The 21,967-nt window shown below is 32.2% G+C and overlaps 2 protein-coding genes and 1 pseudogene across 2 annotated transcripts; 2 read left to right on the top strand and 1 right to left on the bottom strand.

The window, feature by feature from the left end:
- Positions 1–219: 219 nt before the first annotated feature.
- LOC100243693 (putative receptor protein kinase ZmPK1) lies at positions 220–2,896 on the top strand. Its single transcript, XM_002283004.5, has one exon. The coding sequence runs from the start codon at positions 306–308 to the stop codon at positions 2,703–2,705; it is 2,400 nt and encodes a 799-aa protein (XP_002283040.4). The 5' UTR covers positions 220–305; the 3' UTR covers positions 2,706–2,896.
- Positions 2,897–5,153: 2,257 nt separating this feature from the next.
- On the top strand, positions 5,154–6,342 carry LOC132253075 (inactive TPR repeat-containing thioredoxin TTL3-like; annotated as a pseudogene).
- Positions 6,343–9,079: 2,737 nt separating this feature from the next.
- Positions 9,080–11,641, bottom strand: LOC100260797 (putative receptor protein kinase ZmPK1). The gene has a single exon (XM_003634389.4). The coding sequence runs from the start codon at positions 11,583–11,585 to the stop codon at positions 9,207–9,209; it is 2,379 nt and encodes a 792-aa protein (XP_003634437.1). The 5' UTR covers positions 11,586–11,641; the 3' UTR covers positions 9,080–9,206.
- Positions 11,642–21,967: the final 10,326 nt, after the last annotated feature.

Here is a 21,967-nt window from a genome sequence, read left to right as displayed (position 1 = left end):
CAGACCCCAGTTTTACGTCACCACTAAATAAAACTCGTGAAGGCCACCAGGCCAGTCAAAGAGTCCCGGGTCTTCATCCCATTATTTTGAGTCTTTGACATTGACATGAAATGTTTTTAGAAACCAAACACGATGGCGCAAGCAAAACTTGGCCCGAGGGGCAATGTAAATTTTCCCCGTTCACCCAGTCAAGGAGTCATGATGTAAACATTTATTTTCTAAACTCTGGTAGCACCATACACTTGCATTCTCCATTGCAAATATCTGATCAGGAAACAGAGCACATAAACCATATCCCAAAACTCATGGATAGGACAGTTGGTTTCTTTGTTTTGGCTTTGCTATTAACTTTCTATCCATCTTCATCTGAAACGTATGATACTCTGAGCGAAGGCTCATCTCTTTCCGTGGAGAAATCAAATGATGTTCTCATTTCAGCAAATGGTATATTCTCTGCTGGGTTTTATCAGGTCGGCAACAACAGTTACAACACTTTCTGCTTCGCCATATGGTTCACAAAATCATGGGGTGCAACCACAGTTTGGATGGCGAACCGTGACCAACCGGTCAACGGTAGAGGCTCCAAGCTTTCTTTGTTGAGGAATGGCAATCTCCTCTTAACTGATGCTGGCAAAATCATGGTTTGGATGACCAACACCGTTTCAACCTCGTATGTGAGATTACAGCTCCTTAACACCGGCAATCTTGTTCTATATGCTTGGGAGAAGACGGTGATTTGGCAGAGCTTTGACTCACCCACAGATACCCTTCTTCCTCACCAGATACTGACAAAAGATACCAGCCTTATCTCATCAAGAAGCCAAAGCAACTATTCTTCTGGTTTTTATAAGCTATTTTTTGACATTGATAACGTCATCCGCCTTCTCTTCAATGGTCCTGTGGTTTCCAGCCTCTACTGGCCAGACCCAAGCCGGGTGACCTGGGAGGCTGCGAGGAGCACATACAACAACAGTCGAATCGCAGTATTCGATTCTTTGGGTTATTATAGAGCATCAGATGATTTGGAATTTCGGTCAGCGGATTTTGGTGCGGGGCCTCAGAGAAGATTGACCCTCGATTTCGATGGCAATCTTAGAATGTATAGTCTAGAAGAAACGAGAGGAACCTGGTCGGTTTCATGGCAGGCTATCTCCCAACCATGCCAGATTCATGGCATCTGCGGACCCAACAGTCTCTGCAGTTACACCCCTGCTTATGGCAGAGGATGCTCTTGCATGCCTGGATTCAAGATTGTAAATTCAACTGACTGGTCTTATGGGTGCGCACCAGAAACTGATATCGCTTGTAACCAAACTGAGGTGGGCTTCTTCCCACTCCCTCATGTTCAACTCTACGGCTATGACTATGGTCACTACCCCAATTACACCTATGAAAGCTGTGAAAATCTATGCTTACAGTTGTGCAAATGCAAGGCCTTCCTGCTAAATTTTGGGGACGGCGTTTACAATTGTTACCCAGTGGCCCTCTTGCTTAATGGATTCAGTTCGCCAAATTATCCTGAAACCTTGTATCTAAAACTGCCTAAAGCTAGTCTCTTTCCCAGATATGATCCCCTTGAAGAATTCACCATAAATTGTTCAGGCAACACTCGTTATATACAGCTAGATACAACATTGAAGTTTTTGAAGTTTTTGCTATGGTTTGCCTATGGACTGGGAGTTCTAGAGACGGCAATTGTCTTGCTGGTATGGCTTTTCCTATTTAGGGTACACCATGATCCAGTCTCAACTATGCAAGGTTACATCCTCGCTGCAAACGGGTTTAAAAGATTCAGTTATGCAGAGTTGAAGAAGGCCACGCGAGGTTTCACCCAAGAGATTGGAAGAGGAGGTGGAGGAATGGTATATAAAGGTGTATTGCTTGATCGTCGAGTGGCAGCAATCAAGTGCCTCAAAGAAGCCAATCAAGGAGAAGCAGAATTTCTAGCAGAAGTGAGCACCATTGGAAGGCTTAATCACATGAACTTAATAGAGACGTGGGGATATTGCATAGAGGGGAAGCACCGGCTGTTGGTGTATGAGTACATGGAACATGGATCCTTGGCACAAAAGCTATCGTCCAATACTCTTGATTGGGAGAAGAGGTTCCAAATAGCGCTTGGCACGGCCAGAGGCCTAGCTTATTTACACGAAGAATGCTTGGAGTGGGTTCTGCACTGTGACGTAAAGCCTCAGAACATACTCTTGGACTCTAATTACCAGCCAAAAGTGGCAGATTTTGGGATGTCGAAACTGCGTAACAGAGGAGGGCTTGGCAATTCAAGTTTCTCGAGGGTCAGAGGAACCAGAGGATACATGGCTCCTGAATGGGTATTCAACCTTCCCATAACCTCCAAGGTAGACGTTTATGGCTATGGAATCGTGGTTTTGGAGATGGTGACAGGGAAGAGCCCATCTGCTATCCCCGATACTGATGCCCAAGGAGAGACAGAGCAGCCTGGGTTGATTAAATGGGTGAGGGATCGAATGAATAGGATTGGTGTCAGGGGGTCGTGGATTGAAGACATCCTGGACCCTGTGATGCAAGGCGAATGCAACATGCGCCAGATGGAAATTCTGATTGGAGTTGCCTTGGAATGTGTGAAGGGAGACAGGGACTCAAGACCCACGATGAGCCAAATAGTTGAGAAGCTTATGTGCCCGGAGGACAGGCCGGAGCAGGATGGCTTCCTCTCCATGTCCTGAAACATTGGTACAGAGGTTTTAGTGAATACATGTTTCAAGAAATAAAATAGGGAAAAAAATGAATTGAAGGTAAAATTAGATGAAGTGAAAAACGAAACGGTGCAGTATGAGAAGTTGGTAAAAGCATTTGATTTCTATTATTTAGTTTTATAAAGAAGAGAAAAGAAAAATACTAAATTTGAATATGATATTCTAATGTATCTATCTTTTAATAAATGTTGCTTTTCCTCTTTATCTTTCTTTTGGGAAATTATAAAATTCTTACTCAAATCAATATATCACCACCACCTTGGCGTAAAAAATCGGTCCTTAATCCATTCAAGTGTTTTTTTTATGGTTTATTTATTTCAAATAAATTCAACCACAATAGTTATTTTTCTCGTAACTACTTCATTTGGAAGTTAAAATTTCCTAAAATAAAAGATTTTATAAAAAAGTAGAGTTAATAATGTCCATCGTTGCAATGAAGACATTTAAGTGGTATTTTTTTTAGACTTAAATCCAAATTTAACTTAAAATTAAATAGTGTTTAATAATATTAATTATTAAATTATTTATTTTTTAAATATTTTATTTTTATTAAGTAAAGAAAAATCAATAGATTAATTTTAATATTTAATTTTTTTTTATTTTTTAAATTTAGTAAAAATATTTTAAAAATAAATAATAAGTGACATAAAGTAAAAAAAAAACAATTAGAAATATGAAATTAAATTATTTTCAGTAGAAAAAAAAAATTAATACTTTAATTTTTTAACATTATATGACGAAAAATCACTTGTTCATCTCTTTCTTTTACGATAATAATTATAAAGCTAGTATTTTTAGGGGATGGGCCATTAGGCTTTTGGGATATGTCGTGGTGTATTTTTTGTTCTTCTCTTTCTTTAGGTTGCTCCAGTTCTGGTCATCAGGTACTTCACTTAGTAAAATCAAATTTTGAATTACAAATTTTTTATTACATAAATAAATGATTAATAAATATTAATTTAAATAAATACAAAACATGAGCAGTTAGGCCTTCTATTATGTCAATTCGCCCCTTTCCATGCTTATATTTGGATGTATAATTACAAAATAAATGGTGAATTGAATTTTCAATATCATAGTTCAAACTTTCCACTTGTATCATATATACATGCAAACACATGTAGGGATGATAATGAGACAGGTTTAGAATAGGTAGCCCATGTTGTAACCTTGTTCTATTAAAAAAATTAAATGTGATAGGCAGGGTATGATAGGTATGAGAAATTCTCATACTTGTCTTATCCCGCTTTGTTTAAACTTTTTTTTTTAATTTTTTTAAATTATTTAATTATATAAATATATATATATTATATACATAATTAAAGTATTATAATTTTTTATAACTTATTTTATTAAAAAGTATTTTATTATTATTATTATTAAAAATGGAAAAATAAAAAATTAAATTAATTTTGTATATGATTGGGGTGGGACAATATCCAAACTCGTCTTGAGTTTAAAAAAACTCAAACCTGCTCCAAACCTATTTATTTAAATTTTAAGCCCAGGGTGGACAGGTACCTTAAAAAAATCACCCTATTGCCATCACACAAAGTCCTTAAATTTAATGGCCATAAAAGCAAAATAGCAAGACCATATTAATTGTTTACATAACACTTTGTTTGCAATTAAATTCTAAGTCGATATTTGATTATGAGAAAATATAAATAAAAGAAAAGAGGGAGAAAAAGTGAAAAGAAAGAAAATCCTAAGGAAAAAAAATATAAAAAATAAAATCAATATAAAAAGATAATAATAACATCAATACTTCATACAATAAATTTTTTTGTATTACTAAAAATGAATTTTTAAAAATTGGGTGAAGCAAGCATTGCTCCCCATGGCCCATTGGCCTTTCAACTCAATGAAATCAGCCTTCAACTGTTGAATAATACAAGCGGTTAGCAATAAGTGGATTCAGGAGATTCATGGCCAACAACTTGGCAGATCTGCAGCCATCCATGCTCCAAAGCCGACCACCTGAAATAGATCGAAGGCATCTGTAGACCCCTCTCTGGACCAAAGTTTTTTTTTCTCACCACCTGCTGGCCACCCGAGAAGAGCTGAACATTTCATTTAGAGTGGGGGATGGCTTTCCAGGTGAGCTGCATGCTGGGACGTGTGGCAAGGACTACCAACTTGCCATGGTGGTGGTTGAGGGTGGTGACATCTTTGCTGAACCAGGAGCAATGGAACGGGTGGGAAGCTGATAGGAGAAGAAAAGCTGGACTGAGACAGGGGATGATTTAAAGCGAAAAGAAACAGAGTACCAGGAGGAGGAACGAAAGAGACTTTTTGGGATTGGGAGAAAAACAGAAAAACAGAGCAAGAGAGATGACTGGAACGAGAGAGCTTCAAATGATAATGATCTGAGCATTAGATAGAGAAGTTGCAGGAGGCGAGTCATGGGTAGCAAGGATGAAGGAAGTTTACCGGTCTTTGGAAGATTGGAGGAGCACTTTCAGGTTAGGGCATGTTGATTTTGCCCGACGCCATCTCTTTTTACCTGGGCGCGCAGCCGCCAGATCCATCTGAGCTTCAGAAGTTGCTTTCTTTGGAGAAGTATTTGAACCGATGTGCTGATGCATGGAAAATTGGTGATTGGAAAAGTACACTAAGGGAATGTGATGAGCCAATGCAGGCGGGGCAGATTCTTATCCTCAACTCATTTCATGGAGAGTAGAGGCCCTGTTGAAGCTCCACCAAATTGAAGATGCAGATTCCTACCTATCAAGCATTCCAAAATTTGAACATTATTCTCCTTCTCGCTCAACCAAGTTCTTCGATGTGATTGCTGAAGCCTATGTTCTCTATGTTCGAGCTCAGGTTGAGATGGCACTGGGAAGTTGCGGCAGCAGAGAAGACGGGGTTGATTGATTATAGTAATGTTGAAGTTGCAAAATTGCTGAACAATGTTAAACTGGTGGCAAGAGCGCAGGCCCATGGCAATGAACTCTTTAGTTCTGGAAGATTTTCAGAAGCCTGCTTAGCTTACGGGGAAGGCCTCAAGTATGATACATCGAACTCTGTTCTATATTGCAATAGAGTAGTTTGCTGGTCTAAACTTGGTTTATGGGAAAAATCTATTGAGGAATGCAACCATGCCCTCAAGATCCAACCAAATTACACCAAGGCTCTTCTTCATAGAGCTGTCTCAAATGGGAAGCTTGGACGATGGGCAGATGTAGTAAAAGATTATGAGGTCTTGAGAAGGGAACTTCCTGGAGACGTCGAGGTTGTTGAATCTCTATCACAGGCACAAGCTGCATTGTCAAAATCATGGGAGGATGAAACTCATAGTGTGAAGTTTGGTGGTGAAGTGGAGGAGGTTTCTGGTGTCGACCAGTTTAAAACTGCAATATCTTCACCTGGTGTTTCGGTGGTTCACTTCAAAGTGGCATCCAATTACCAGTGTGAACAGGTCTCCCCCATCATGGATAAGCTCTGTGTTCAATACCAATCCATAAAATTTCTCAAGATGGATGTGGAGGAGAGCCCAACAGTAGCAAAAACTGAGAGCATAAAAAGTGTTCCAACCTTCAAGATTTACAAGAACGGGGATAAGGTCAATGAGATGATTTGTTCCGACCTTCAAAATTTATTTTAATTTTTAAAAATTCAATTCTCAAATAATTTTTTAAAATTCTAATTTTCAAATTTAATTTTTAAGAAATCTCATTCTCAAAACTTTTATTCTCGAATAATTTTCCAAAATTTCAATTTCCAGATTTAATTTTTAAAACTTCAATCATCAAATAATTTTCCAAAATTCCAATTTTCAAATTTAATTTTCAAATAATTTTCAAAACTTCAATTCTCAAATAATTTTAAAATAAATTTCAAAACTCCAATTTTCAAAACTCTAATTTCTAAATTTAATTTTCAAAATTCCAATATTCAAAACTTCAATTTTCAAATTTAATTTTCAAAACTTCAATTTCTAAATTTAATTTTCAAATTTTCAAATTTCAAATAATTTTCAAAACTCTAATTCTTAAATAATTTTCAAAATTCTAATTTTCAAAACTTCAATTCTCAAAACTTCCATTCTCGAATAATTTTTAAAAATTTCATTGTCAAATAGTTCTTCAAAATTCCAATTTTCAAAACTTCCATTTTCAAATCATTTTTCAAAATTCCCATTTTCAAATCACTTTCCAAAATTCCCATTTTCAAATACTCTTCCAAATTTCCAATTTTCAAAACTCTCATTTTCAAATAATTTTTCAAAATTCCAATTTTCAAAACTCCAATTTTCAATTTTTTTTTTTTAAATTTCAATTTTTAAATTTAATTTTTAAGATTTCAATTTTCAAATAATTTCCAAAAATCTCGTTTTTAATAAACTTGTTACATTTCCCTTCAGGTAAGTACTTTCACAAATTTTTTTTGATCTTTAAATAATTTTTCGATTTTCTTGATTTTAAATAAGTATGAATATGATTTTTATAATTCTAAAATAATGAAATTTGTTGGATTTATTCATGCAAAATCAATTGGACTTTGGTAGGGCCCTATATATGAGTTTTCTCTTTTGATTGTTAATTGTTATGTTTAATGAATATTACTTGATCTTTGTTTTACTCTTTAATATGCATGTGATAATTTTATACTTGAACTAATATTGTTTTCATGATAACGCATTATTACTTGCTGCTAAGGTATGATCTCACTCTCACTTTGCTTATTCTTATTTATGATTCGTTTTATTATTTGATCATTTTATTGGTATCTATTAATTTCCTTATCAATTGTAACACTTGTTTCACCTTATTTAATAGAGACCCGTTTTTAGGGATTTAGAGGAGTGTTACAGTCTTTTATCATACCTTTCCAATAAATAACCTGACCCTCAAACTTGATTTTAGTTTTCCACAGACCGTCTTTCCCAAATAAAGAGTCACACTTAAGATTTTATTTCTTATCTTGTTTTCCCTTAAAAAAAATAAAAAATAAACAGTTTAATCTAAAAACCATATTTTTATCGAATAAATTTAAAGTGAATTCGCCATCGAATGAGAACACATCGTGTAAATTGCAGGTACACGACATCAAGCCGAAAATCTTAACTGTGGTAGAGCCAAGAGGAGAGCCACATCGGGCAGTTTTTTCTAGAGACGTTCATAGTGGGAAGCGTTGGAAACATAGAATGATGAAAATAGGTGAAGATGAAGTTCAGTGATGTGGAAGATGACGCCAGAATCCATGTCATATACTATAAAATTAAATTTAAATTTTATAAAAATGTATTTATTTGTCACATACAGTGCCTCATTCATTTTGTTCCTGTTTGTACATAATATACCATGCATGTAAACGGATTATATAAAACATTTATATTAATTTTATACTAATTATTGAAGGTATGTCAAATGAATGAAAATAAAATATAAATTTAAAATTAATAAATTATTTTAATAAAATTTTACTTATCTTTTTAAAGTTAGATTAAATAATTTAAAAATATATTTTTGTTTATTTCCCTGAAGCCAGTCAACATGTTTATGAAAAGAAACTTATGAAAAATTAGAGATTAAAATATTTTTAATAATAAATTTCCAAAAAGAGGTCTTAAGTTGAAAAAAAAAATGAAAGACTTGAAACTAGACATTTGCTGGGTGGCTCATTCATTTGATTTTCAATCATTATTTAATTTTGCATTTTACATGTCATCCGCCAAGTCTGATTTGATGCGTTGCGTCATTTCCACATTCATCTATGCTTGATCAATAAAATGGCATTTTTGTCCATCTACATTAGATTGAATTGCACGACAATTTTACATCTTTCAAAGATTTTGACTCCATAATGGACGTGTGCCCCACGATTTTCCATTTCCCTTTCACGTTCATCAAAATTTTCCAAGCAATGATACCATCGAAAGGTAATTAAAATAAATAAATAAATAAATATCAAAGAAGGTTGAATTGATAGTGTGACGCATGAGCTCTTTAAAATTGTTGTCTAAAAAGTCAATATTTAAACTAATTCATTCACTAACACAGAAAGCACCAAGGCACAGATGCAATTATAGTGTTATGTTTAAGCAGGAGGAATTGATTTATATTTTGAAAATTTTTAAAGTCACGTTAGATTAGATTCAATGAGAAATTATATGATTTCAATTAAAGCTAAAGCCATTTATAGCTTTCATATATGTATACTACATAGAAAAGAATTTGTTGTATGATGAAGAGAGAAACTTTTCCTGCTACAAATTATGTGAGGGTAAAATATATCAAATTCAACAAATTTTAAAAATGATTTTATAAAATAAGATAAGAGCACCAAAGAGAGATATTGGGAATAAAATTCTATATAATATTTATTAGTAGAATCTTTATTGAGGAGGGTAGCAAAAATAACAATGTTTTTTTTACGAATATCATAAATGGGCGGAATAGGTTCAGAAAGCTGCCATACTTGGCTGGCCCCATAGGAGGTATTAATTTATCAGTAGTGATAATTGTATCAACATCCACGGCGGAGAAGCAGCTCGACCACCTGACTCATGGTGGGTCTTTCATCTTTATCCAATTCCACACATTGCAGAGCCACTGATACTAGAATTTCCATCTCACCCATGTCATATTTGCTTTCCATCGACGGGTCTAGGATTTCTTCAATCCACGAAGCAACTGCAGTTGCACTATTCATCTTCCCTTTCACCCATGCCACCAAACTCTGACGTTCCCCTATGCCATCTGTACCGTGGATGGCATTTGCAACACTTCTTAGACCGGTAATCATCTCCAGAACCACAATACCATAGCTATAAACGTCTACTTTGGACGTGATGGGGAGGTTCAAAACCCACTCTGGAGCCATGTAACCTCTCGTTCCTCTGATCCTCGACAATCTTGAATTGTTGATTCCTCCTCTGTTCTGTAACTTTGACAGGCCGAAGTCTGCCACCTTTGGCTGATAATTAGAGTCTAGGAGTATGTTTTGAGGCTTCACATCGCAGTGTAGAACCCACTCCAAGCACTCTTCGTGTAAATAAGCCAGACCTTTTGCTGTGCCCACCGCAATATTGAACCTCTTCTGCCAATCAAGTGTATTGGAAGTGAGGTTTTGTGCTAGTGATCCATGCTCCATGTATTCATAAACCAAGAGCCTGTGCTTCCCCTCAAAGCAATAACCCCACATCTCTATCAAGTTCATGTGGTTAAGCCTCCCAATGGTGCTTGCTTCTGCCAAAAATTCAGCTTCTCCTTGGTTAGCTCCATTGAGCTGCTTGATGGCTGCTACTCGGTGGTCTGACAAGACACCTTTATATACAATCCCACCTCCTCCTCTTCCAATCTCCTCACTGAAACCCCGTGTTGCTTTCTTCAGCTCAGTATAGGTGAATTTTCTGAATCCCGTGGCGGCTAAAATGTAGCCTGGCGGATCTGTATTGGTGTTTTGCTGGGCCTTCATCATCAAGAAACAACACACCACACAGATGCAAATCATCTCAACTCCTCCAATTGCACAGACAAACCAGAGGATGGACTTTAACACTCCATTTTCATGGGCTTTTGAATAGGTTCTTACTAGCTGCTCTGTGCGGTTTTCCGAGCAATCTAACATGAATTCCTCAACGGGTTTGTCATAGGAAAGGAGACTAGCTTTGGGCAATTTTAGATATATATGTCCTTCAAAACTAGGTGAGCGGTATCCGTTGAGTAACATCCGCTTAGGATAACATATATGATCGTACTTGTATTGAAATCCTATGCAACCGCATTTTTCCAAGCACAGTTTTTTACACATCTGTAAGGTGTAATTGGGGTAACAGTCATAATCATAGCCGTAGAACTCCACGTGTGGGAGTAGGAGGAAACCAACCTTCTGTGAGTTGCAAGAAAGATTGAATTTTTGTATGCATCCATAAGTTCGGTCAGTGCGATTTTTCACCTCATATCCAGGTATGCAAGAGCATCTCCTTCCACTCCCAGAACCGGGCACATAGGTACAAACACTGTTGGGTCCGCATATTCCATGAACTTTGCATTGTTCCGTGATGGCTTCCCCAGTAACAACCCACTTATTTCTCTCTTCCTCAAAACTGTATAATCGTAAGTTGCCATCAATATCCAGGGTCAATCTTCGCCGGACTCTCTCACCAAAATCCGAGGACTGAAGCTTAAAACCGTCGGATGAAGAAAAATAGCCAAAGTAATCTAGTAATGCAATTCTGCTGCTATTGTATGCCGATCTGCCCGCCTGCCAGCTTACAAGCCACGATGGGGGCCAGTAAACGCTTGAAACGTTTGGCCCATCGAACACAAGACTGAGGACGTTACTGTTGTCAAAATAGAGCTTATAAAACCCTGAGAAAAAGTTGGTTTTGGTTCTTGAAGAGACAAGTCTCGTATTTCTGGTGAGTGGCTGGTGAGGGAGAAGGGTATCTGTTGGTGAATCGAAACTTTGCCATTGAATAACACCATCCGAGGTACGCAACACAAGGTTACCAGTGTTGAAGAGATGTAATCGCACCGGAGAAACCCCAACCGCCTTTGTGGTCCAAACTATGAACCGCCCGGCATCTGTTAAGATAAGTTCACCATTTTTTAGCAGGGAAAGCTTTGAGAAATTCCCATTAACTGGTTGGTTTCGGTTTGCCATCCAAACAACCGTATGTTTGCCGTCGTAGGATGGTTTGGTGAACCATATGGCAAGACAATAAGCATTGTCACCGACGGGGTAGAAGCCGGCTGAAAAGATTCCACTTTGTGAAATTAAAACTTGTTCAGGCTTCCCAACTGATAGGGATGAGCCTTGACTCAAACTGTCGAGGGTAGACGATGGAAGTGGAGAAGATAGAAGCAGAGCGAGAAGAAGCAAAAGAACTGGCGCATCCATGTAATCTATGAAATTGGATCAGCTGAAAAGGCTGTAGGGCTAATCTTGAATCAAATTCTGGGAAGGAACGCACAAATGAAGTTATAAGCGGAGGCCTAGGGTAGTTTATACTTTATACGTCGTTATCAAATCTTCGGATGTGGGCCAGAGCTTCCATCCACGAGCTCGGTCTCTTTACCAAACGACACCATCTCTGAGTAATTTTTTTATGATGGACAAGACATCATACAAAAATATCTTTAATTTTACAAGGGGCTAGGACCAAACGAAGTCTCCTTAATCCCCGGCAACATATCTTTAATTTTTTAGGGTTATTTGATTAAAATGCCCTCAAAATCCAAATTTTGAAATTTAACCCCCACTTTTTTTTTTTTTTTTTGTATCATTTGGACAAAACTATCTTCATTATTTTCTTACAAAAATAATAATTTCTTTTGAAATCTGTATAGAAATATTTGAAATAGAAAATGACATTTCTATAAAAAAAAAATGAGTTTTTTTTCACAAAAAATATGGGAATGATTAGATTTTCGATTTGAGAATTATTTCATCTCTTATAACCAAATATTTCTCGTTTAAAATTCAACCTTCTCTTTCTTTCTTAATCTCATTCACATTTCCCTTCAACTCAAATGTTTGAAATAACGTTAAATATGGATATATCGGTACAAAAATATCAAATCGAACGCAAATAGTTCAAAACTTATATAAAAAACTTTGAAAAAAAATGAAATAAAGAAGAATATACATATTAAAGTTATTTTGTAATTGCTGAGCATGATTAAAGATAATATTTATCAAATTTTATAAAAAAAAAATAGCTTAAATTCCTTTAATATATTTATATTAATTTATTTTAATATTTTAAAAATATTTTTATTAAACCATGTTTTATTTCATTTTAAATAAAAAATTTAATTGATTTATATAACATATTTGGTTTGAGATTTAATTTCTAAAATTTTATTACAAAACAACTTTTCTATTAACATTAATTTATTTTAATAATTAAAATTATTAATAATTTATCTTATCAAATTAATTTTAATTTATAAAATATTAGAACTTCATTAATTTTTTTTATATTATAGCAATTTTTAAGTAAAATTATATTTTTAATATTTTAAAACAAAAACATTTAAAATTAAAAGGATATATATAATTAAGAGTGAAGTGATAGTAATTTTTTTTAAATAGAATTAATGAGATAAATATGAAAAGTAGTTAAAAATGAAATGATGATATAAAATAAAATGATAAATTAAAAATGAATAATTATAAATTTAAAAAATAGGATAAATTATAAAAAAGAAAAAGAAAAAAAAGAAAAAAAGAAACTGCCATCAATAAAACCAGGGGGTTATATTTCACCAAAAATCGACAATTTTTTTTTACCACCGATCACCCAAAGTTGCCACACGTCCCAACTTATCATCGAGATTTCGTTGATTTTTCTGTGAAATTACCGACTTTCTATGATTTTTTTTCCCGACGGATTATATGATGGTGGATTTTGGCCATTATCGATAACCAATTTTTCAATAAAAAATCTCGGTTTTTCAAACATTTACTCCAACTAAAATCAATATTTAATAAAAAATTTAACTAATTTTAATTAAATGTATTTTATCCAAGTATTAAGAGATGGTTGAATTTAACACTTTAACTTAATAAAGACACTTAAAACCTAAACAATTTCCTCACTTTATCCATTTTTGTGCCAAATTGGCTAATTCAATAAAACAAAATACATGTTTCAAACATGTTTTCAAATTATTATTTAAACTAATCCTCTAGTTTTTACATTTTTTATTCTTATTTAGAAACCATATTTTGAAAGTGTGGTTTCTAAATTATGCCGAATCTGCACTTTACAATGGTTTTAAACAATTTTTTTTTTATAAATAAAATTTAAAAATAAATATGAGAAAAAAAGTCATTTCTAACAAAAATTTCAAAATATACCTAAAATAAATCTATTGTTTTATTGAAAGTCATTTTATCAAAACTTCACTCTTAACGTTTAGAAGAGAAGAGAGTTACAACCAAACCTATTTATATGTCATTATCACTTGTGTCGCTGCTTGGTCAACTTGTCTCCTTTCTTGATTCTTATGTTTAGAAAAATGTATTTTGATAGAAATTTTTAGGAGAAAATATATATATATATATATATATATTTAAAAATAATTTAAAATTTATATAATCTTATATTAAACATAGGTTTATATCATTAAAAGATAATATTTTGATAATATTTTTTTATATAAAATTATATATATATAGTTTATGTAAAACTATGTAAAATATTAATTATTTTAAATTGAATGTATCAGGTTTGAATTCAATTTTTTCTTTATACACTCCTTTTCCCTTTTTATGGGGCACTTGGAATAATATTAATATTTATGGAAAAGACAAAGTCGTTCTTGACTTGTGCGGGCAAGGGTAGAAATTCTCATGCAAAGATGAAAGCTAGCTGGAATAATATTAATAGTGATGATGATGGAATATGAATGCCCCGAGTTCCAAGTTGCAGCCTCATTTTGGAAAAAGGGAAGCTTGTGTTTCCAGCTAGCTATTTGAAAATAATATTATATTCAAACCCCAATTAGTTGGAATATGAGATTTGACTATCAAAGAGGAAAGTATTATCGTTTTTGTGCATTCTAAGCCGACTCCATCTTCTATGCCCAAATTGCCCTTCTATTTCTCCAGTTCAGGATCCTCAACATCATTCTAACCTCCATGTTAGCAGGATCACTCAAATTAAGAAAAAAAAAATACTGAATTCTGAATTTTTAACTTCTAAAAAAAAAAAAAAAAACACCTGACCTGACCACCTAATCTGAATGTTTTCTGTTCTCATTTGGAAGCTTTCTATCATCTTTCTTCATTCCCGAAAACTCAAAATTTCTCTCATTTAAGTTCAAAAACCCAAATCTAAAACTCCAAGGTGGTGTCAAAATGCTCATTTCAGCATGTCTCTGACTGAGATGCCCCAATTGGGCGTTTGCCCTGAGCCCTAGTCACAGTTGACTCTCATCTAGAAGCCATGGGAGTCCAAGAGAATCCGGGAAAAACGAAATGGAGCTTGGGTGGAGAGAGTAGGTACCCAAAAACTGAAACCCTAACCTCCAAATGCGTCTTAGACTTGCAAATCTATGTCCAAGATAGCTTTATCAACAACAAATAACACCAAACATCTCTTCTAGACCAATGAATCAACGAAACCCTTGAAGAACCAGAGGAAACAATGCAAAAAATGAAGCACGAGAGACTCTTAAAGTATTGGGTCCCAACTCGACCGGTCCTTGACTCAATTGGTCACCTTTGGCATTTTGGTGATTGTAACTTAGGTATTACCTTAATAGTCCTTAGGTACGACTTTAATCTACTTTAGGTACTACATTAACTAACTTTAGGTACTCCTTAGTTAAACTTGGGTACTACTTGTGTGAAGCCTCAGAATTGCATTTATGGATATTACTTACTTTATTTGTGACATTTAGAGCGTGCCATTTTGTGATTAATTAGTGTGGTCAGTTGGTTCACCTTTGGTATTTTGGTGACTGTACCTTAGGTACTACCTTAATAGTCCTTAGGTACTATCTTAATCTACTTTAGGTACTACCTTAATTGACCTTAGGTACTAACTTAGTTAAACTTGTGTACTACCTATGTGAAGGCTCGAAACTTCATTTATGGATATTACTTACTTTATTTGTAACCCTTAGAACATGCCATTATAAGATTAATTAGTGTGGTCAATTGGTTCACCTTTGGTATTTTGGTGAATATACCTTAGGTATTTTGGTGACTATACCTTAGGTACTATCTTAATCTACCTTAGGTACTATCTTAACCAACCTTAAGTACTACCTTACTAAAACTTGGATACTACCTATCTGAAGCCTCAAAATTTCATTTGTGGATATTATTTACTTCATTCTCGATCGAACCTCGACCGATAAAGAGTAACTAGTTGACCAGTTTTATGTATAAAATTGAAAAGGACACCAACTCACTCCTAGACAGTTGAATGAGCTTAACTAAGGTAGTATCTAAGGTTGGTTAAGGTAGTACCTAAGGTACGATCACCAAAATACCAAATGTGAACCAATTGACCACACTAATTAATTACAAAATGACATATTCTAAAGGTCACAAATGAAGTAAGTAATATCCACAAATGAAGTTTTGAGGCTTCACACAAGTAGTACCCAAGTTTAACTAAAGTAGTACCGAAGATTAGTTAAGGTAGTACCTAAGGTACAGTCACCAAAATACCAAAGGTGATCGATCGAGGTTTGATTGAGTACCGGTCGAGATCCGATCGAGGTTCGGTCGATGGGTTTGTTGGGACCCAATGCTTTAAGAGTCTCCCACACTTCATTTTTTGCATCATTTCCTTTAGTTCTTCAAGGGCTTCGTCGATTCAGTGGTCTAAGAGAGATGTTTGATGCTATTTGTTACTGATAAAGCTATCTTGGACATGGATTTGCGAGTTTAGAATGCATTTGGAGGTTAGGGTTTCAATTTTTGGGTACCTACTCTTTCCAGTCGAGCTCCATTTCGTTTTTCTCGGATTCTCTTGGACTTTCATGGCTCCTAGACGAGAGTTAACTATGATTAGGGCTAAGGGCAAATGCCTAGTTGAGGCGTCTTAGCCAGAGGCACACCAAAAAATGCATTTTGACACCGCCTTGGAGTTTTAGATTTAGGTTTTTGAATTGAAATGAGAGAAATTTTGGGTTGTTGGGAATGAAGGAAGATGAGAGAAAACTTCCAAATAAGAGAAAAAAAACATTTAGATTGGGTGGTTGGGTCAGGTGTTTTTTTTTTTTAGAAGTTAAAGATTTAAAATTTAGTATTTTTTTCTTAATTTTAGTGGGTTGGGTTTTAGTATAATTTTGTCGACTTCACCTCAATTATATATAATATTAAATAAAAATTTATTTTAATTGATTTTTTTACATATATAAAATTAGAAATTTACTTTTCATAAAAATAAATTATAAATTTATAATATTTATTTATTTATTTATACATTATATTTACATTTAATATGATTTAAATTAAAATAAAAAATTTTAAAATAAATAAATAAAATGGGAACGTCAAGCAAGTATAAGAACTGTCCTATGTTGTTTAAATTTTCATTCTTTTGACAAATATGATATAGATATAAATAAATGAGATGAAATTAAGATATGAATGATCTATCCCAAACTCATCCTATTGGACAATCAGAAACACTTTCATTTATTTTTGTACTTTTCTTGAAATCTAATTGGTCAACTTTATTTTGTTAAAGATCATGAGTAACCCATTTTTCTAATAAAAGTATGAATGATATTCCAAATAATATTAAAGCCAAAAAAAAAAAGAAAAAAAAATCCTCATAATTTGGAAGCACGTGTGTGTCTTCTTGCATTTGAAATGAGCAAACAAAACCAAGTAGAGGATCAAATAGGGAATGGTAGATATGGTGAAGCTTTTCATGGAGGTTGGGATGATTTTGAGCTAGAGAAACGGAAGGGCAATTTGGACACAGAAGATGGAGTTGGCTCAAAGTGCACAAAAATAATAATATTTTTCCCTTTGACAGTCAAATCTCATATTTCAACTTATTGGGGTTTGAATATAATATTACTTTCAAATAACTACTTGGAAACACAAGTTTCCCTTGGAAAAACGACCTAACTTCCACAAATGAGGTTAAAAGTCTTTGTCCACTTCAATAATTGTGCATTTTCCTTTCAACCGTGGGCCAAATTTTGGCTCCTAAGACACTCTCCCAATGATATGATGCCACATTCCTTTGTAGTTATGGGAAGATTCTCATGGGACAGGATTACATGAGTTTCACAAATATAAAAACTTGAAAATAGGGAATGGAGTGCTATTTGAAGTATTTGGAAAATATGAAAGAAAAAAAAAAGGGACAATTGTGTTTTGGATCCAACTGGGCCCAAAAATTAAGTTTTGATCCATATAAATTGCATAATTGATGGGAATGATATAAAATATGAAGAAACGAATATTCCCTTCAAACCTATTTTCTACCATAATGTTTGACAAACTTTTTTATGTTAAATATTTTTTAAATAATTATTCTGAAAATTTATTATTTTTAGAAAACTAATTTTTTTAAAAATATATTCTAAAAATATATCATAAAAAAATTGACATATTTTTAGTTATTTTTTATATACACAATTTTAAAAATATATACATTTTCCAAGATGTTTGATTTTTAAATAATAATAATAATAATTTATTTTTATTTTTTTGGAAAATGGTGTATTTTTTTCCAAATCACTAAATTACATTAGATTTTATTGAGGTTTACAAAAGGAATAAAATTTAAATTAATATTTTTTTATTTTTTTTTCATAGTGAATAAAGGTCATTTCTGGAAAGATAAAAAATTTATATCATTCTTCTCAATTTTCACAATTTCTCTATGTCTTGGGCTTAAATGATGAACTTATATGGACTAAAACTTAATTTTTGAATCCAAGTGGATCCAAAATACAGTTGTTCATTTGACAGTCAAATCTCATATTCCAACTTATTGGGATTTGAATATAACAAGTTTCCCTTGGAAAAATGGCCTAACTTCCACAAATGAGGTTAAAAGTCTTTGTCCACTTCAATAATTGTGCATTTTCCTTTCAACCGTGGGCCAAATTTTGGCTCCTAAGACACTCACCCAATGATATGTTGCCACATTCCTTTGTAGTTATGGGAAGATTCTTATGGGACAGGATTACATGAGTTTCACAAATATACAAACTTGAAAATAGGGAATGGAGTGCTATTTGAAGTATTTGGAAAATATGAAAGAAAATATATATATAAAAAAAAGGGACAATTGTGTTTTGGACCTAACTGATCCTAAAAATTAAGTTTTGGTCCATATAAATTGCATAATTGATGAAAATGATATAAAATATGAAAGAGATGAATATTCCCTTCAAAACTATTTTCTACCATAATGTTTGACAAACTTTTTTATATTAAATATTTTTTAAATGATTATTCTGAAAATTTATTATTTTTAGAAAACTAATTTTTTTAAAAATATATTCTAAAAATATATCATTTAAAAAAAAAAGACATATTTTTAGTTATTTTTTATATACACAATTTTAAAAATATATATTTTCCAAGATATTTGATTTTTAAATAATAATAATAATAATTTATTTTTATTTTTTGGAAAATGGTGTATTTTTTTCCAAATCACTAAATTACATTAAATTTTATTGAGGTTTACAAAAGGAATAAAATTTAAATTAATACTTTTTTTTTCATAGTGAATAAAGGTCATTTCTGAAAAAATAAAAAATTTATATTATTCTTCTTAATTTTCACAATTTCTCTAGGTCTTGAGCTTAAATGATGAACTTATATGGACCAAAACTTAATTTTTGAATCCAAGTGGATCCAAACAATTATTTCTTTGACAGTCAAATCTCATATTCCAACTGATTGGGATTTGAATATAACAAGTTTCCCTTGGAAAAATGGCCTAACTTCCACAAATGAGGTTAAAAGTCTTTGTCCACTTCAATAATTGTGCATTTTCCTTTCAACCGTGGGCCAAATTTTGGCTCCTAAGACACTCTCCCAATGATATGTTGCCACCTTCCTTTGTAGTTATGGGAAGGTTCGCATGGGACAGGATTACATGAGTTTCACAAAGATACAAACTTGAAAATAGGGAATGGAGTGCATTTGAAGTATTTGGAAAATATAAGAAAAAAAAAAAAGGACAATTGTGTTTTGGACGAGTTAGGCCCAAAAATTAAGTTTTTGTCCATATAAATTGCATAATTGATGGAAAAGATATAAAATATGAAGAGACGAATATATCCTTCAAAACTATTTTCTACCATAATGCTTGACAAACTTTTTTATGTTAAATATTTTTTAAATAATTATTCTGAAAAATTATTATTTTTAGAAAACTAATTTTTTAAAAAATATATTCTAAAAATGTCATTTAAAAAAAAAATTGACATATTTTTAGTTATATTTTATATACACAATTTTAAAAATATATATTTTCTAAGATGTTTGATTTTTAAATAATAATAATAATTTATTTTTATTTTTTTGGAAAATGGTGTATTTTTTCCAAATCACTAAATTACATTAAAATTTATTAAGGTTTACAAAATGAATAAAATTTAAATTAATACTTTTTTACTCTTTTTTTTTTCATAGTGAGTAAAGGTCATTTCTAGGAAGATAAAAAAACCATATCTTTTTTTTCAATTTTCACATTTTTTCTGGGTCTTTGGCTTAAATGATGAACTTATATGGATTAAAACTTAATTTTTAAGTTCAAGTGGATCCAAAACATAGTTGTCCCTTTGACAGTCAAATTTCATATTCCAATTGAGTGGGGTTTGAATATAATATTACTTTCAAATAGCTACATGGAAACACAAGTTTCCCTTAGAAAAACGACCTAACTTCCACAAATGAGGTTAAAAGTCTTCATCCACTTCAATAATTGTGCATTTTCCTTTCAACTGTGGGCCAAATTTTGGCTTCTAAGACACTCTCCCAATGATATGTTGCCACCTTCCTTTGTAGTCATGGGAAGGTTATCATGGAACAGGATTACATGAGTTTCACAAAGATACAAACTTGAAAATAGAGAATAGAGTGCTATTTGAAGTATTTGGAAAATATGAAAGAAAATATATAAAAAAAAAAGGGAAAAATGTTAAAGGAAATAAAAATAGATTTTAAATCAATAAATTATTTTTATATGGAGTTTCAAACTCGTCTAACTTATTTTAATTGTTTTATAAAATTTTTTTTTTTACCTAATTTGAAAATACATAATTATTTAATTATATTATATTATATATATTTACAATTTTTAATAAACTAAATATGAGAAAATTATTTTATTTAGTATATTTTTCCATCATTGTATACTTTTTTAGGATCAAATATGGTGTAAAAACAGAAAATAAAAATGAAAAAATAAATTTAAAATTGATAAATTATTTTATATACTACTTTAAACTTATTATAATTTTTTTTATATAAAATATTAAATAATTTAGAAATATATAATTTTTTTAATTATATATGTTTTCTTTCCATATTAAAATAAATATTTAAAAAATCATTTTCATTAATGTTTTTTTTTTCTTAGTATTTTTTTTAAACTAGTAACATTAATATAATATAACATTTTACATTATATTTTAATTATAATATAAAATATAATTTAACCCCCTTCCAAGTTTAAGAGAATTTTGTAACTTCCTTGTATTATTTGAATGAACTCAAAATATGAATGGTTGACGATGAAACCGTTGGAGATGATAGAAACGTGAGGAAGAGCAAGACATCCATTTAGATACTGTGCACCAATGCAAGGGTATGAAATCTGATTGATCTAAGAATCGGCCCCTCACCTTTATAGAGAAAGCAAATGCAAAAATGAAAAGTGTCTACTGCAAGGACAAAACCATTGACTGAAGGCCCAAGGCCCAAGGCCCGTTCATCTGTCACCCTGTCCAAATCTATCGCCACTTCCATTGCCGTATCAAGTGAGCCGGACTTTTCGCTTCTGTATGCATTTTCTACTCATTAATCATCCCCTCACCTCGTTCATGCAACATACTACGAAATTTAAATGCCAATAATTGTTCCCGTGTACCATATTATTTAAAATCTTTTTCTAGTTTCCTTAAATTTTAAACTTAGTTAAAAAAAAAAAATATTTAATTGAATTATTTAATTTTAATTATTATATTTTTACAACATAAAAATTAAATTAAAACCTTATTTTTATACTTATTTGTTATTTTATTTAATATTTAATATATAAAATTTACTAGGTTAATTACTTAATTTTTTGAAGTATATGATATTTATAATTAAAAAACTATTTTTAAATCTTAAATGTATAAAATTAATCAATTTATATTAATTAAACAATCATAAATGAATGAGTTATATATGAGTCAATTTGACACCATTAAGTAAATTGATCATTTTGATATGATTAAGTGGGCATATTAAATAATTTAGAAGGGTTGAACAACTAAATATGAACACAACCTTTTTTTAATTGGTTATATGGGTTGAAACGATTATGACATGAATATGGTTATACTTAAGCTAAACTTATAAAAATTGGTATCATTTTCTACTCATGTTAATGTACCATGTCAAAATCATCACCCTTAATCATACTTAAAATTTATAATTATAATTTAAGAGGAGTTAGCGTTTCTTGGTGTTTTTCCTGGTTCTCTCTCTTTAAAGAACAACATGTTCATATGATGGAAGGTGTACATATCAAACATCCTTTTACATCAATTTATACGTGTTTGATATTT

This window comes from Vitis vinifera, chromosome 18 (genome assembly GCF_030704535.1).
Source record: "Vitis vinifera cultivar Pinot Noir 40024 chromosome 18, ASM3070453v1".
Lineage (NCBI taxonomy): Eukaryota > Viridiplantae > Streptophyta > Magnoliopsida > Vitales > Vitaceae > Vitis > Vitis vinifera.
The sequence above is the reverse complement of the archived record's forward strand: the minus strand, read 5'-3'. Positions and strand labels throughout refer to the sequence as shown.